Source organism: Cebidichthys violaceus, unplaced genomic scaffold, assembly GCF_023349555.1.
Source record: "Cebidichthys violaceus isolate CVI_PGR_0920_01 unplaced genomic scaffold, fCebVio1.0.p SCAF_98, whole genome shotgun sequence".
NCBI classification, from domain to species: domain Eukaryota; kingdom Metazoa; phylum Chordata; class Actinopteri; order Perciformes; family Stichaeidae; genus Cebidichthys; species Cebidichthys violaceus.
The window spans coordinates 558,858-575,281 of record NW_027176984.1 but is presented as its reverse complement, the minus strand read 5'-3'; the positions used below and the strand labels follow the sequence as shown (position 1 = coordinate 575,281).

The following is a 16,424-nucleotide window of genomic DNA, read 5'->3' as shown; positions in this document are numbered from 1 at the left end:
AAGCTCATGATTTAAGAAAAATCCTTTATTATAACATTTTTTAATTCCTTAATTACAAAATTAACTCAATTTACGAAGAACAAAAATTAGCTAAATTATTGTGAAATAAGCAAAATCCTTAATTATAAAAAACAAGCTAAATCCATAATGACGATGTTCTGATGAAATAAGCAAAATCCTTAACTATAACAAAAATTGTAAATTTCTTGATTGCAACATTATTCATGAAGTACAAAACAAGCAAAATGCTTATGAAATAAGAAACATCCTAAATTACAAAATTAACAAAAATGTATGTTTTAAGTAAAACCCTCTAATTATAAAAAAACAAGCAAAATCAATTATTACATTTGTCTTATGATGCAAGCAAAGTCCTTAATTCTAAAAAATAACCAAAATCCTTAATAACAACATTCTTACGAAATAGGAAAAGCCTTAATAATAAAAAAATAAGTAAAATCCTTAATTACAAAATGAAGTAAAATCATGAAGTACAACAATGAGCAAAATAGTAACATTTGTCAAAGACAAATAAATGAGGTTTTAGGGGCTGATCACAGCGGGACGTTGTTCCTATTTGTAGTATTATGATTATCCTTTAGCTAAATGTTGTCCTGCTGCCAAAATCTTGCTCACTACAATAAGTGAAGTCATGAAGTTCATTATATGTTTTAAAGGACAAACACCAACAGATTGTCAACATTGAGTATCGTTCTACAGAATGTAGAAGATATAAGTCAATGTTTCATGTTTATTCTAATATATCACATTGACATTGTTCCTGATAGTCTTTAGTTTCTGCTTGGACTCTGGTAAACCTGCTCTCAAGTCTAGTTTTAAACGAAACTTTATATCTGTGAGGTGTTTTTAAAGATTCACGTCTTCAGAAGGAACCAATGGGCTTGGAGCTGAGAGCCACAGACAGGAAGTCACAAGGTATGGAGAGACCAACACATTGTTGAGAGTAAGAAAGACAGTCTATAATAATGTGATATCATATTCAGCCTTCTTGTTTCAAGGGAACATGCGTATCAAAGGGAGCTGATGGTGGTTGTGTGTTAGAAATCATCTGGATGTGAGATGAGCTCCTTGGAGGAGCTACTCTGCTCCCTGAGCTCCTTCTTCTTCAGCTGCAGGAACACCCAGGTTCTAATGATCCAGCTCAGTGTTCTTCTGTCTGCACGGCATCTGCCCCCTGTTGGCCTGGAGAGACATGACAGCACAGTCCTGTCTTCAGTTCACTAAACACAGAGCGAGAGCTTAATTTCAGTCGCTGGTCTAAACAACAGACGTGTGTCAGTACCTTACAGTAGGAGTAAAGGGCAATGTTCACCACCAGCAGAGTCAGCGGCAGGACAATCGCTTTGATGATCAGAGGTGTTGGATCTGAACAAACACATGGACAGTCATCACATCACACAACATCATGAGTCCAACAGCTCCCATTAACCCTGAAATCTACAACCACTGACACGTATTACTCTCCATGTTTACTTCATGTTCACTGTTTGAACCACAGACGTTAGAGAAGAAGTGGACGTAGTCGTCGTGACGTCACTCATTGGTTTGTGGACTGTGGCCGTCGCCATCTTGTTTTTTGCAACCAGTGAACAGGAAGTGACCATATTTGGACTGGGGAGGAGTGACATAGAGACGCCGTATACGTCTCTGGTAGAGACCTGTCAATCACTGTGTAGCCCCGCCCTAAAGCATACCCTGCTTTATGATCTATTTGACTCTAAATGGACCATCATTTACTAAATGAACATCATGCTGTATTGAAGAAGACTTGAAACTAGAGATTGAGACCATAAACTCATGTTTACAATGTTTACTGAGGGAATAAATCAAGAGAGAAGTAGAGTCAATTTAGACTAGACTTCTATACAACCAGAGGAGTCGCCCCCTGATGGACACTAGGAGAATCTGGTTAGTCTTGGTTTCATGTTAGAATGATGTCATCACCTACATCCTGTTTTCATCACCAGAGCTCCTGGACCATACTACGCTATGATTGGCAAGTCAGCGTTTGAGGGGCGGGACTTAGTGAAGAGTCAATTGAAAGCATAATTGATATTGTTAACGACTGTCTCAACGTTTGGTTTCCAGGATAACCCTGGTTCTCTGAGTGAGGTATCGGAGCACACCGCCATTCTTGCTTCTGATAGGTGGAGAAACTACACTTGAAAATGGCGAGTTGGGGGCTAAGGGGTGTTATGACTGATGTGGTGGCAGTGGAGCTTTTGTGATTGGTCACGTCAGAAGGTGCTTCAGTTCTCAAAGAATCATAGTTATCCTGGTAACCAAACCTGCTCTGTCCTACAGTATATTGTTAGCTATTGCCATTTATAGACTGTGTTTAGGTTTGGTTACTATATGACATGTGTAACACAATGACAGGAGTCACATTGTCATTCCAGAAACAACAACATGCATGGACTCTGTGGTCAGCTGATCAACTTCAGTCAGTTTGGACCAATCATCTTCAAACCTGAATGTAAACAGTCAGCTTACCCAAGACAGTGAGAGAGAGCAGATGGCTCTCAGAGGAGAAGGTATGATTAAAAACATAGAGGTGATAAACACAGCTGTAGCTTCCTTGGTGGGCGGGCCCTGCAGCAGGAAACAGGAAGTGGGCAGAGTGATTGACAGCTGGCTGGGTGTAGTTGTGTGCTGAGTTGGAGGAGGTGAAGGTGAGATGGAAGGAGCCTCCTGGGTACTGTGGCTGGATGGAGCAGAGGATGGTGAAGGTGGAGCGCCTGAGCGCCCGAGCCCCCTGCTGCTGGGCCTTGGAGACCCCGTACATTGAGGAAGACACAGTGATGATTGGCTGAAGCAGCAGGTCTGTAAACACAGAGAGATGATAATAGTTTACCCTCTGTTGAACAAGATGGACCCTGAATGAGGACGTGATGTCACAGGTCAGACCGACAGACAGACAGACAGGTGTGTCCTGCCAGGTAGAGCTCAGCAGTCTATGGAGGCTTTGAAGCTTCCAGAACTAAGACCACCTCTTTACACTTCAGGATGTTGTTGTCCTGGTTAAATTTACAGCTCAGTCCAATGGAAACCCATTGACTGTGTAATGGTAGTGTTTTACTTAGTATATATTTCTACTCAGTATATTGTATTTATGCATGAGTAATTTTGTTCTGAACTTTGTTGAACTTCACCGTGTCTCTGTTGTGCAAGAGTAGAATTCTCCCTTGCCTGTTCACATAGATAACTTGTATGTTGTATGAGAACGTTCCACCGCCAAGGCCTTTGGGCCGCTTGTTTGGGTTGCTCACCAAAATAACACCTTTGCTCATTCTGTATAAAGAAAGTGCGTTCACTTTTTTCTTGGTTCTTCCTCACTGAGACTGTACGCATTCTGTTGTGATGATTGAACCTTCTCTGCCGGGAGAATAAATACTTAAAAGACAACCTTGTTTTCTGTATTACTTATTTCAGCAGTAAAAGACTCACACAAAGCAGGTATAGGAATATTTTCAACCACAACTGTCACTGTGACAGAGGAAGGAACATACTGGAAACATTGCTGTCAGAGATGATGTCATAAATGATGTCACTGATGGGCTTACCTGAGCAGATGAGATCCACAATGAAGGAAGAGGAATATGATATTAAACAATCTGTCAGAGCAGATCCATAGTGAACACTGAGGGAGTAGATAAACCACACAGATCTCTCTGAGAACTCCTTTCTCCGTCTGATAGAAACAGCAGAGCCACAGTCCAGATCTCTACAAGCAACAGCTGCTTCCTTCAGGCTCCAGTAATAGCCATCTACTGGCCTCCAGTCTCCTTGATGTTTCACCTCCAGTGTTCCTGCACAGCGACTGTCTCCTCCCACCAACCTGACAGGTTCTGAACAGAAACAAGAGAGTCGTCAGTAAAAGAACAAAGTGAGTTTCAGTAGAACAGAAATGAACCAGATCAAAGCTGCAGCTCCTCTTCTACCTGAGCAGGTGAGTCCAACAGCTTTGCCAGGTGAGCAGGTGTTTCTATCTGAGCCTGAGCTTCTACAGTCCAGGAGAGCAGACTCATTGCCTCCACACTGGAACTCTTTGGTCCACATTGGAGCCTCCACTTCTCCATAGAGCACCCCCTGGAGGACTGAAGGAGCCCCACAGCCAAGCTCCCTACAGACCACCTCTGCATCCTGCTGGTCAAAGTCATCTTCACACACTGAGGACCACCACTGGTTAGACTGGTTAGACTGGTTAGACTTCACCTCCAGTCTGCCTGAGCACAGACTAGTCCCATTCACCAGCCTGACAGAGTCTGGAGAGATGATAGAAGATGAAAGAGAGAGAGAGAGAAAAGACACCAGACACTAAATAACAAGATGTCATGAAACAACAATTCAGAGACACAATTCAATAATACAATAAGTCAATAATATTTATAATAATAATAAGCAATAACCAGCTAGCTAAGTTAGCTCAAAACACAAATATCAAAAGATCATGAAGTTAACATATTTAGTCAGACTGGGAGGAGAATTCTTTTCATGTTTACTGAGATTCAAACAGCGTCTGTCTTGTCTGCAATGTGAGCGTGGTCTTACCAAAGTAGGGCACTTTGGAGCTGCATTACCAAACGGAGCACAGAAGCTAAGAGACGGATTAGTGCTACTGGGTTCATCATGTTGTGCTAACAGAGAGAGAGTTTTCCTCTACTTCCTTTATTATCATGTAGAATTCAGCAGCAAGCGTTGTGGTGGAAGATGTTCAACATGAAAGAAGAGAGGGATGTTGCCTTGAAGATTGTGAGTTGTGTTGGGACCAGGACTCTACAGAGAATGGTATTCTGGACTCACTTGGAGGAGAAGGGCTTTGAACACAGAGACCTACTGCTGCACACTGATGTAAGATGGCTGAGCAGAGGAACATTGTTGTTGACATTCAGTGAGACTTTCTGAATCTTTCATTACATGCAGAAGATGCACAGCTAGAGGACTACCAGTGGCTTTTGGATTCAGTGTTTGTGACAGATCTCCCTTTACTGTTCAACCAAGCTGATTTAGAGCTGCAGGATTATGATGAACATGTCATCAACAGGATCAGTGAAGGAAACACGTTTAAAAGACACAACTGCTGTCAAGTAGGCTTTAACACTGTGAACTTTCCTCACATGCAGACAGAAGTGAAACATCAGTACAAAGACATTGTGCAGCTTGACATCTATGAGGAGCAACATGAGAACATCAGAAGAGCTTTACTGAGAGCTAAATAGTATCAGTGTTCCACCTGGACAGCTTTGCTGCTGACAAAGAGATTCTCTCACTGCACATTTACATTGAGATCAAATCAAGGGAAACACCTGGCATGAATGAAGGGTTATGGGACTTACTGATGGAACACAAGTATCCACACCTCAGAAGATGTGCCTTGACCTTGATGAAGAAACATGTCTCCACTTCAGCAACACCAGGTGCTGAGCCAGTAGAGTTAAACATGCAGAAAAGTCACATTTGAAAGCAGACAATGGAGAATCTAATGGTACACCGAATAAGGAAGAGAGAGGTGAAGGCTCATGAAGGGATAGAGCCACCTCAGAGAGTGTTTTATACACAGATTCCCAGGATGTAGTCAGGGAGGGACTGGACCACAACATAGGAATTAGATTGGCACATAGATGATGTCACTGATGGGCTTACCTGAGCAGTTGAGATCCACGATGACGGAAGAGGAATCTGATGTTAAACACTCTCTCAGAGCAGATCCAGAGTGATGACAGAGAGAGTTGATTCTCCACACAGATCTCTCTGAGGACTCCTCTCTCCGTCTGATAGAAACAGCAGAACCACAGTCCAGATCTCTACAGACAACAGCTGCTTTCTTCAGGGTCCAGTGAGAGTCATCTACTGGTCTCCAGTCTCCTTGATGTTTCACCTCCAGTGTTCCTGCACAGCGACTGTCTCCTCCCACCAACCTGACAGGTTCTGAACAGAAACAAGAGAGTCGTCAGTAAAAGAACAAAGTGAGTTTCAGTAGAACAGAAATGAACCAGATCAAAGCTGCAGCTCCTCTTCTACCTGAGCAGGTGAGTCCAACAGCTTTGCCAGGTGAGCAGGTGTTTCTATCTGAGCCTGAGCTTCTACAGTCCAGGAGAGCAGACTCATGGCCTCCACACTGGAACTCTTTGGTCCACATTGGAGCCTCCACTTCTCCATAGAGCACCCCCTGGAGGACTGAAGGAGCCCCACAGCCAAGCTCCCTACAGACCACCTCTGCATCCTGCTGGTCAAAGTCATTTTCACACACTGAGGACCACCACTGGTTAGACGTCACCTCCAGTCTGCCTGAGCACAGACTAGTCCCATTCACCAGCCTGACAGAGTCTGGAGAGATGATAGATGATGAAAGAGAGAGAGAGAGAAAGAGAGAGAAGAAACACCAGACACTAAATAACATTCTGACTTACTTTCCTGAGAAGATCTGTGACCCAGAATGTAAATGTGTTCATAATATGATCCCTAAAATGTAAAAGAGATGGGGGCTGGACTCTCTCCTTATGGAGTGTCCAGGGTGAAGGACGGTGTGGAGATACTGACGAGCCCCCGGCTGAGCTGAGCTGCTCAAAGTTGTGTCCAATAGGTCATTGGTGCCTGTTATGGTGAAAACCAAAGAACCTGCTGGTGGAAACCAATGAATAAGAAAGCTGTGAAGCTGAAGGAGGAGTCCTTTCAGGCTGGTTGGTGGTTGGCCCAGAGGACTCCTGAAGCAGCAGACATGGAGGTTTCATATATAAAGATATCTTGGTGCATTCAGCACCTGATTTACTGAGGCAGCAGCTCATCAGAGAAGTCTGCTGCCATTCTAGCTGGTGCATGTGTGTGTCAACCTGCATACATTACTGTCATAGATGATGTCACTGATGGGCTTACCTGAGCAGGTGAGATCCACGATGAAGGAAGAGGAATCTGATCTAAAACAATCATCCTTATGAGTAAATCCAGAACGAACACAGTCAGTGTCGATCCTCCACACAGACCTCTTTGAGGACTCATTTCTCTGTTTGATAGAAACAGCAGAGCCACAGTCCAGATCGCTACAGACATCAGCTGCTGCCTTCAGGGTCAAGTCAGAGTAATCTACTGGTCTCCAGTCTCCTTGATGTTTCACCTCCAGTGTTCCTGCACAGCGACTGTCTCCTCCCACCAACCTGACATGTTCTGAACAGAAACAAGAGAGAGTCGTCAGTAAAGAAATAAATTGAATTAATAAAATATCAAACTAAAAAATGACTGCTGATTCTGCTTCAGTGGTTCTTTATTTCTCTATTCTTTCTCTATTCACCTGTTGATGTGTGATTTCCTTCAGCCTGGAGTCCTGGAGAAATAGACACATATTTGTTGATTTAAGTAAATGTAAAAAAAAATACACAAATATTTGTTTTTAAATGAATTTGCAATTTTCATCAAAACTTATTTGGATGTTGTTACATTTATATTCAACCCTAACCCTAACCTGCATTTAAAAACAAGAATGTTTATCAGACGTCTCCTTTCTTTTCAGCCAATCACAGAAGAGTAGATTAAAGGGTAATATTTGTTGCGACAATAATGTGTTAATTGTCATTTAGCCCCTCCCCTCAGAAGTCAGAGCAGCCTGAGGGGAGGGGCTAAAAACAGAGAAATGTCCAAAGTTAAAAAAAACAGCAGCACATGTAACAGAGTTAATGATTCCACTTGCCATCACTGGTCATTATTTAAGTTATTTATTCAGACAATGTTCGTATTATTTTCTCCTATTTCTGTAAATATAATTTACTACTTATTATCATTAGCCTCCCATATTGTGTGTCACATGAGCGCCCTCTAGACTTGAGTGGTGCGCCCCGCTTTCCGTGACCGGTCTGCAGCAGGCTGTCTCTGTGGTAGGTTGATCTGTGACGAGCTCCGTCGTGATATCTGTACAAGTTAAATTTTGTTTGTAGAATTGTGTTTCGATTTATAATTTCTCGCAAATGCTTTTTACTGCTAACTTTAGTTAGCATTAATAACATGCGAACAAACGGGTAGTTTAAGCATTTATTTCGTTACTTTGGCAGTGTTCCGGAGCTTGTGACCACGAGGTGGGCTGTGAGAAACCCTGAAGTCATTCTTTGTGTTACCAGATGTGACTACATTACATGCTATCGTATGAATAAACGGCTGGTTGGAGCCAAACCCGATATCAAGTGCCTGATTCCAAACACAACAGCAGAGAGAGAGAGAGTACACAACTGCTACACACACATCCAAACACTTCCAACACACCCACCATTACATACAATCGCAACAAGCATTGTGTTGCTTGAGTATACTTCAGTGTGAGAAGCTTTCAGACAGAAGCAGTCATTAGCTGAGAATTTTCAGCGCTCAATGATGAATACATTGTGTTTCCTGTGAATGCTTCACAATAAAAGCCCCCAATGTGATTGTCTTGTTGAGGTGTTTTAATGTGAAGCAGCAGCAGGAAATGTTGAGTCAGCATTAACAGTTACTCTGTGGCTCTGATACGTCTGTAGGAGAGTGAACAGGAAACAGTACATCCCAAGTTTCTTAATTGCATCCCCGTTTCCCTCACTTGCGTCCTTTTCTTGCATCTTAGTTCCTCCCACCAGGGATGCATGGAGAGACGCAAGGAAACCATGCGAGGAGAGAGGAAACAAGGAAATATGTTTTAAGAGATATGAGACGTCCTTTCATCAATTGCGTCACATGAAGCGACATCTGTTTCTGATGACGGTGATTACAGATGGATCAGCTGTCAGTCAGGTTTAACAGCTGGAGAGACTTTTGATAGTTTGTGTCTGTTCACATGATAACTGTACTTAGTAATAGTAACTAATAATACTAATAACTAATTAAGACACACTGTAATCATCACTATAGAGGTGTTTTCTCTGTAGCCTGTTGCCTGTTTAACAACTGTGTCCTGTTTATAAGCACAGGATCGATTTCTACTGGTGGAATGCGTTTGTCATATTTATTAATTATTTGCCTGTACGTTTTGAATTTCAGATTGTGACGTCATTTTTAAATAACCCAGAATATGATTATGGTTTATCTTGAATACTGGAATTAATTCATCAGGCTCCATGTTTCAGGTTATATGATAAAACTCATCAAACACTCAGGAATGATCAGCCTCATGTGACTGAATGAAATGATGATAAATGAAGTAAAAAGCTCTCTGACTTTAATTGTTTCCATAATAAAAGTTATTGAGGGAAATATCAGATCATGGAAAGACAAATCTTTCTAATGAATGAAGAAAGTTGTTTGTGGTCCTTTTGTTGTTCAGACTACATTGAACATATATTTCAACCAGATGAATCAGAAAACATATCAAAGATAAAGCTTGAGTTTAATCTTAACTCTGACATGAAACTCCAGTGATATTTAGAAAAATCACATCAGTCCGATCAGCTGCAGTGTCCAATCACATCACTGATGAACAATGAGGGGGCGTGTCGGCCCTTAAAACACTTCCTGGAAGGCTGTTCTTGTGCGTCCTTGCCCATGGCTCAGAGATCTCTCCTCGATCCTCAGAGCAGGAATAAGAGCTTTGGGACGGCCGTCAATATGACGGAGCAGAACAACTTCCGATTCAAGCGAGGAGCGAGGAGAGACTTGGGATGTACCCTGAATCTATGGTGGACTCCGCAACCAACAATATAAAACACTGCACACAAAGATCATTGTATGTGTTTATGTGTGTGTATTTGAGCGCGTGTTTATGTGTATGTATGTGAGTGTGTGTGTGTGTGTGTGTGTGTGTTTGTGCTTGTGTGTGTGAATGTGTACGTGTGTGTGTGTGTGTGTGTGTGTGTGTGTGTATGTGTGTGTGTGTGTGTGTTCTCTGATTTAAAGATACAACAGAAATATTTAAATAAAACACATCATCTCTAAATCTGAGTCCTACCTGAGCTCCACACCCACAGCATCAGCATCAACAGGTGATCCATGACGTCCTGGTAGACCGTCTCTCTGCCCGTCTGTGTCTCTGCCCGTCTATGTCTCTGCCCGTCTGTGTCTCTGCCCGTCTGTCTCTCTGCCTGTCTATCTCTCTGCCCGTCTGTGTCTCTGCCCGTCTGTGTCTCTGCCCGTCTGTGTCTCTGCCCGTGTGTGTCTCTGCCCGTCTGTGTCTCTGCCCGTCTGTGTGTCTGTGTGCTGTCCTCGGTGTATATCTGCGTACAGGAAGAGGTGGAGCTTTACTGATGGCTTATCTGTCTTTAGTTTTACAGAGAAGAGTCTCTGTCACATGATCAGCTTCTTCTGTCCACCATGTTTCCAGTGTGAGCAGTGGAGCAGACACTTTTTCACACTGGTGTCTTGGTTCTCACTTTGGTCTGACACAAATCTGTTTAGTTATTGTCCTGTACAGCATGTGGGCTCATGGCAGTAGTATAGAACCATAGAACTATAAATCTATAGAGCAAGAGAAATAGAAATATAGGAATACGTTAGATTCTCTTCATAGTTCTTTTAAAACTTTTGTTGTTGTTTGAGTCTCTATGTAGTCGTTTTACATGTTTGTGGTTTTCTTTTAACTTTTGTTGTGTTGAGTCTCTTTGTGGTCATTTTAAAACTTTTGTGGTTGTTTGAGTTTCTTAATAGTAGGTTTACATTTATTCGTAGTCATTTTACGTCTCTTTGTTGTTGTTTCACATCTTTTTGTAGTCAGTTTACATATCTTTGTAGTAGTTTTGAGTTCCTTTGTGGTTGTTTTACGTCTCGTTGTGGTTGTTTAAAAGCTTTTGTGGTTGTTTGGAGTCTCTCTGTAGCTGCATTATGTCTCTTTGTAGTCATTTTGTTACAGTTTGTTGTTGTTTTGAGTCTCTTTATAGTCAGTTTATGTCTCTTTGGGGTTGCTTTTTAACTTTTGTGGTTGTTTTGAGTCTCTTTCTTGCTGTCTTTGCCTTTATTAAATCGGTCCATTTAAAATGATATTTGCACTCTGTGACTTTGGCAAACCTTTCTGAACTGTGTTTCTGTGACATTGATGATCTTTAATTTCACAAGAAGCTGCTGACTGATTGCAGATTATGAGTGTTTCCATGACAACCAGGCCAGGCTGAGATGTTCCTATCAGATTAATGACGTCAGCATCCTCTTATTATTTCCGCTAAATGTTTCAACATCAGCAGAGAGTCATTCAGAGGAGACATTACAGCTGCAACTAAGCATAATATGAATAGTTGATGAATCCATATGTTTTTAAAGTAATCATTGAGTCTATAAAACACGAGTGGTATTTAGTGCAGCACACATTGTTGAGATTGAGTCCAAGGTGACATCTTCAAATGTCTCCGTTTGTCCGACCAAGAGTCCAAAAGCCAAAGATATTCAGTAGAGTCAAACTTACACACCTGCCTTTCACTTTTCAGAGGTCAAATACAAGAAAGTCTTGTTGGAGTCCTGATCCAGACCCCTCCAGAGCCAGTTCTATCATAACCAATGCTCTACAGTCCAGCTTCTTTCTTTCCAGCTCTTCAAGAGAAGTCCTTTGGCTGCGACCGTTCCAAACTTCCACCAGTTTTCTGTACATTTAAAAGCTGCCACAGAGCATCTGAATCATAATCCACCTCCATCTTTCTGTCATAAAGTAAAGAAAAGTAGTGAAAGTGTCCTGATCATTAACCAGACAACAGAGGTGAGTGTGTGTGTGTGTGTGTGTGTGTGTGTGTGTATGTGTGTGTGTGTGTGTGTGTGTGTGTGCGTGTGTGTGTGTGTGTCCTCACATATTTGACATCTAACACAGAAAGGTGATCAAACTATTATTTCAGCTGTTTTGGAATATTAATGTAAACGATGGATCACTTTGAGGATCTGGTTCAGGTCCAAACTAAACCAGTAGAAGCAGCATTCACTTTTTATGCTCCACAAATGTGAAACAATCTGCAGCTCTGCTCCAACTCTCAGTTCTCTAAGACTTCTCTGTTTGACACTGGAAACATGAATTTGATACTTTTTATTCATATCTTGCGCTGCACTGTAGCTGTGTGATTTGCCTTTTAACTTAATTTTACTTTTTATTTTGAACATGTAACAACTAAGTAAAACAAAACAAGAATACAAAATAAAATTAACAGTAAATATATCAAACTGTCAATAAACACATACTCATAAACAACATAAATAAATATATTATTTCCTAAAAGGAGATAGAAGAAGTATAAACGTATATGTTCCTACCTCTTCATCACTCTCTCTCCATCACTGAATCATGTCACTAAATATGTATCATATAAACCTTTGTGACTGGTAGCCTGTCCTCATGAATCCTTCTTCTCATCTGACCTCATGACGTTTTCCATCGAGGTCAAGGAGAAGTGGTCAGAGAAAGAATGATTTGACTTTTTAAACTGCCGCCCTCGAGTTCAGCTTGTTGACGACTATGGACTTTCACATTTAATATAAAATAAAGACTCACAACTAATCATAGAATAAGTTATAGATATCATCATCATCATCATCATCATCATCATCATCATCAATAGTTCAATACATACGGTGCATTGACTAAGGAGTTGAATCACCAACTGGCTGACGACATGAATGTGTTCTACTGCAGGTTTGATAAGTCCACTCTCACCCCCCAACTGCTCTGACATCCAACAAGCACCTACACCCCCTGCCTCCTCCTCACCTCTCCCAAACGACCCCCCACCAGCACTGAGGATCAGTGAAGAGGATGTGAGTCGGCTCTTTCACAGATCAGGAAGGCTCCGAGCCCAGACGGAGTGTCCCCCTCCTGCCTGAAAGTCTGTGCTGACCAGCTGGCCCCCATCTTCACGCAGATCTTCAACCGATCACTGGAGCTGTGTGAAGTCCCCTCATGCTTCAAATGCTCCACAATCATCCCAGTCCTCAAGAAATCCTCCATCACAGGATTAAATGACTACAGGCCCGTCGCCCTGACGTCTGTGGTCATGAAATCCTTTGAGAGACTGGTGTTGACCCACCTGAAGGGCATCACAGGGCCTCTGCTGGACCCCCTGCAGTTTGCCTACCGTGCAAACAGGTCGCTGGATGATGCAGTCAACATGGGACTGCACCACATGCTGCAACACCTCGGCTCCCCAGGGACAAGGGTTCTGTTTGTGGACTTCAGCTCAGCATTCAACACCATCATCCCAGAAATACTCCAACCCAAACTCTCCCAGCTCACTGTGCCGTCCTCCACCTGTCAGTGGATCACAAACTCCTGAAGTTCTCAGACGACACAACGGTCATCGGCCTCATCAGGGACGGTGATGAGTCTACGTACAGACGGGAGGTTGAACTGCTGGTCCTCTGGTGTGGTCAGAAGAACCTGGAGCTCAACAAGCTCAAAACTGTGATAGATAGAAAATAGATCTTAATATTGTGTGATCGATATGGATCTATGTAGAGAATATCAGTAAATAAGATATCATGAATGACAAATGCAAATTTGATTGGTGCGTACACTAGCTTGGAATTGAGTGCTGAGCAAGAAGAGGGCAGACTTTGTCTTTCCTCTTGTGATTGTAAGTTAGAGGATACTAGAGGTCAAAATGTTGCTTAATCAAAGAGAACAGTAAAGTAACTTACCTTACTGAGTTTGCTTTCTTGCATTAACAGGAATGGATTTAGCTGACGAGGAGTTGGATGCAGCCCTTGTTGTCTGTCCGCTGGATCTCAGTAAAATGACCACAGTAGTGTGATTTCAGGCCTTTATGTGTGATGCAGTTTTAGAATGGCTTCATGATTCCATCAATAATTCTAAAGTGCTGTTGAAGAAGTTATGCACAGTACACTAACTGCAACATTATTTAAATAAAAACAAAATGCAGAGATACTTTTACTTCAAGACGTGTATAAAAAGCACAGAGTGCTCCTAAGCAAACTGCTGGAGAGGTCAAAGAGACATGACTGCACAACACTGACTGTTTTACTGAAACATCATAACATCTAAGTATTAACAGCATCCATCAGCCTCAGCTGCTCTCTGCTCACTGATCATGAGTGAAGGTTCATCACACATCAAATCAGTCACTTTGTGGAGGACACTTCACGGTTCATTCTCTTCAAATGTGACGGCTGCTTGTGATGAAATCCTTCTGCACATTAATGTGTGTATCTGTGTTCACTAAGAAACAAGAATCCAATGAAAGTCGTTACAGAATCCTTGATGTACTTCTGGAAACACACCAAACATCTGAAGCTACATCAAGGTCACCAAAGGTCACTTCATCTGTCCAATCGTTTCATTTTTAGGTGGTAGAATTTCAAATAATTGATTAGCGCATTGACAGAATATGAATCGGACACTTCTTGATGATATTACTGATAATAATAAAGTCATTTTTCAAGAAAGAAAATCCAAATATTGCATTGTTTCATCATTTCAAATGTGATCATTTGCTGCTTGTGTCTGAACATGATGAATAAATAAAATATATTTTGGTTTTGGACAAACAGAGTCTGAGGAAACTATACATTCTCAATTCAATTTCATTTATTTTGCATTGCCTATATCACAAATCACAAATTTGCCTCAGAGGGCTTTACAATCTGTACACGTGACATCCTCTGACCTTTGACCCTCACATCAGAACAGGAAGAACTCCCCGAAAAGCCTTTAACAGAGAAAAGAGGAAGAGAGCTTAGAGAGAGCACCAGAGGAGGATCCTCTATCAGGATGGACAGAAGTGTGAGAGATGTCATGTGGACACAATGAACAACACAACAGAGTTACAACTCATTCAATGCATATGACAGAACATATTCATATCATGAGAGTAGTGAGTGTAATGATGATGGAGAGATTATGACTACTAATAATAACAGCAGCAGTGGATATAGTAGAATAACTAATAATAAAACCAGTAAAGGTATTGGTAATATAAATAGAAATGTGATAATAATAATAATACTGATAGTAGCAGTGGGTGTCAGCAGGACCAGAGTCCAGATAAGACCACGATCCATGGAAACCTGTGAGGAGAGAAAGCACCAAGACTCCAGAGAAGAAGCAAAGTGAGTCATGTGAATTAATGGAGCATGAATTCATACAGAAGGAGAGAGAGAAGAGGAGAGAGGAGCTCAGTGGATCCTAGGAAGTAGTCTGTAGTAGTCTGGGTCTACATGACTCTAAACCTGAGGGCTAGGGTTCATTTTGGTGAAGAGACAGTTTAAGAGAGTTGGGGATCAGTAGTTTAGAATTCATCAACTGGCCCGGCCTGAACTTCTTTTCCAGGAGGTTTTGAAGAACTTCTGCTGGGACCGGAGCCTGGCTGGACCAGTCTGCATCTCAGAACATCAGTGGCCACTAAATTCAAAGGTAAGCAGAGCTTTTATTTCAGCTGATTCTGATGGTGTCTGGGTGCAGGACTCCACCCAGGTGAGGCAAATCAGAGTGTTCCTTGTATTGCTGGGAGGATTCATGTGGACAGCAGTACATGCCTCTATGCAAGGTAAACCACGAGCAACCTTTAGTGTAGAACATCTAGAGGGGTTATGAGGAAAGGTCGTATTAGAAAGCGGTGAAGACAGATGATATTAGAATAGTGGCGTGCGTAGTGTGACGACCCTCCTCCTCCAGACACTAGGTGTCCCTGTTGTGTTTGATTATCTGCTGCAGGTGCTGATTGGAGGCTCGTCAGCAGGATGAGCCTCACCTGAGCCGGCTCTGCCTTAAAAACGTCTTCATTTGGCAGCCTCGCTCTCTGGGAGAGGACCTCCTTTAAGCCACCAGCATCACACTGTTCTTTGGCTTTATAGGATACACTGCCACACACGTCACACATGCACTTCAGAACTGACAACTCATACCTACCTTTAGCATCTGTTTCATTGGTTATTAATAAGGTCATAAAATGCTTTTGTTAGCAGCCAGCTCGCTGGTCTCTCTGTTTGCTCTCAGTTTGTGAGCCGGGCTGTGACAGCAGATAAAGGTGTGCAGTTGTCAAAATGTGTGAGTTTGTTATAAATGTTGGAGGAAAGTGAAGCCGGCAGGAGTCCTTTTTCTTCTTCTCTCTCTCGCTCCAGACACAGAGAGAAGAGGTGGGGCTGAAGCAGTACAGAGCTCTTTCTTCTTCTCTCTTCAAAGGGAGCAGAGAGGAGAGGAGGTCTGAAGGCTAAAGCAGCACTTTAATTACACTTTTACAGCATTTATGCTTTCTGTTCACCCATCTACATTGTAAAAAAAAGACCCGTGTTTAAATTGACAGGAGAGCAAAGATTCCGTTCAGTTACATTATGATGCGTTGTTGGAAAAACACAGAATGATATTTGCATAATGCTTGTACTTTTCCATGACTGTGCACCTGTTTGCATTTAGCCTTCAATTTCATATGACCTTGCTAATCACAGATGGTTTTTGAAGACAGATATCACATTCACTTCAAAGAGGTGCACACCTGGGCAGACAGCCACACAGCCACACAATCACATATGAATCA

General features: G+C 42.1%; 1 protein-coding gene and 1 long non-coding RNA gene across 2 annotated transcripts; both read right to left on the bottom strand.

The window, feature by feature from the left end:
* Positions 1-412: 412 nt before the first annotated feature.
* Positions 413-5,740, bottom strand: LOC137868132 (uncharacterized). Its single transcript, XM_068704673.1, has 6 exons — positions 5,665-5,740; positions 3,963-4,286; positions 3,585-3,869; positions 2,515-2,844; positions 1,304-1,386; positions 413-1,203 (listed from the first exon to the last, which is right to left on the bottom strand). The coding sequence occupies exons 2-6, from the start codon at positions 4,078-4,080 to the stop codon at positions 1,150-1,152; spliced, it is 870 nt and encodes a 289-aa protein (XP_068560774.1). The 5' UTR covers positions 4,081-4,286; positions 5,665-5,740; the 3' UTR covers positions 413-1,149.
* Positions 5,741-6,963: 1,223 nt separating this feature from the next.
* On the bottom strand, positions 6,964-10,119 carry LOC137868129 (uncharacterized). Its single transcript, XR_011102204.1, has 3 exons — positions 9,920-10,119; positions 7,307-7,339; positions 6,964-7,182 (listed from the first exon to the last, which is right to left on the bottom strand). It is a non-coding gene; the product is annotated as an uncharacterized lncRNA (long non-coding RNA).
* Between the last annotated feature and the right edge of the window lie 6,305 nt (positions 10,120-16,424).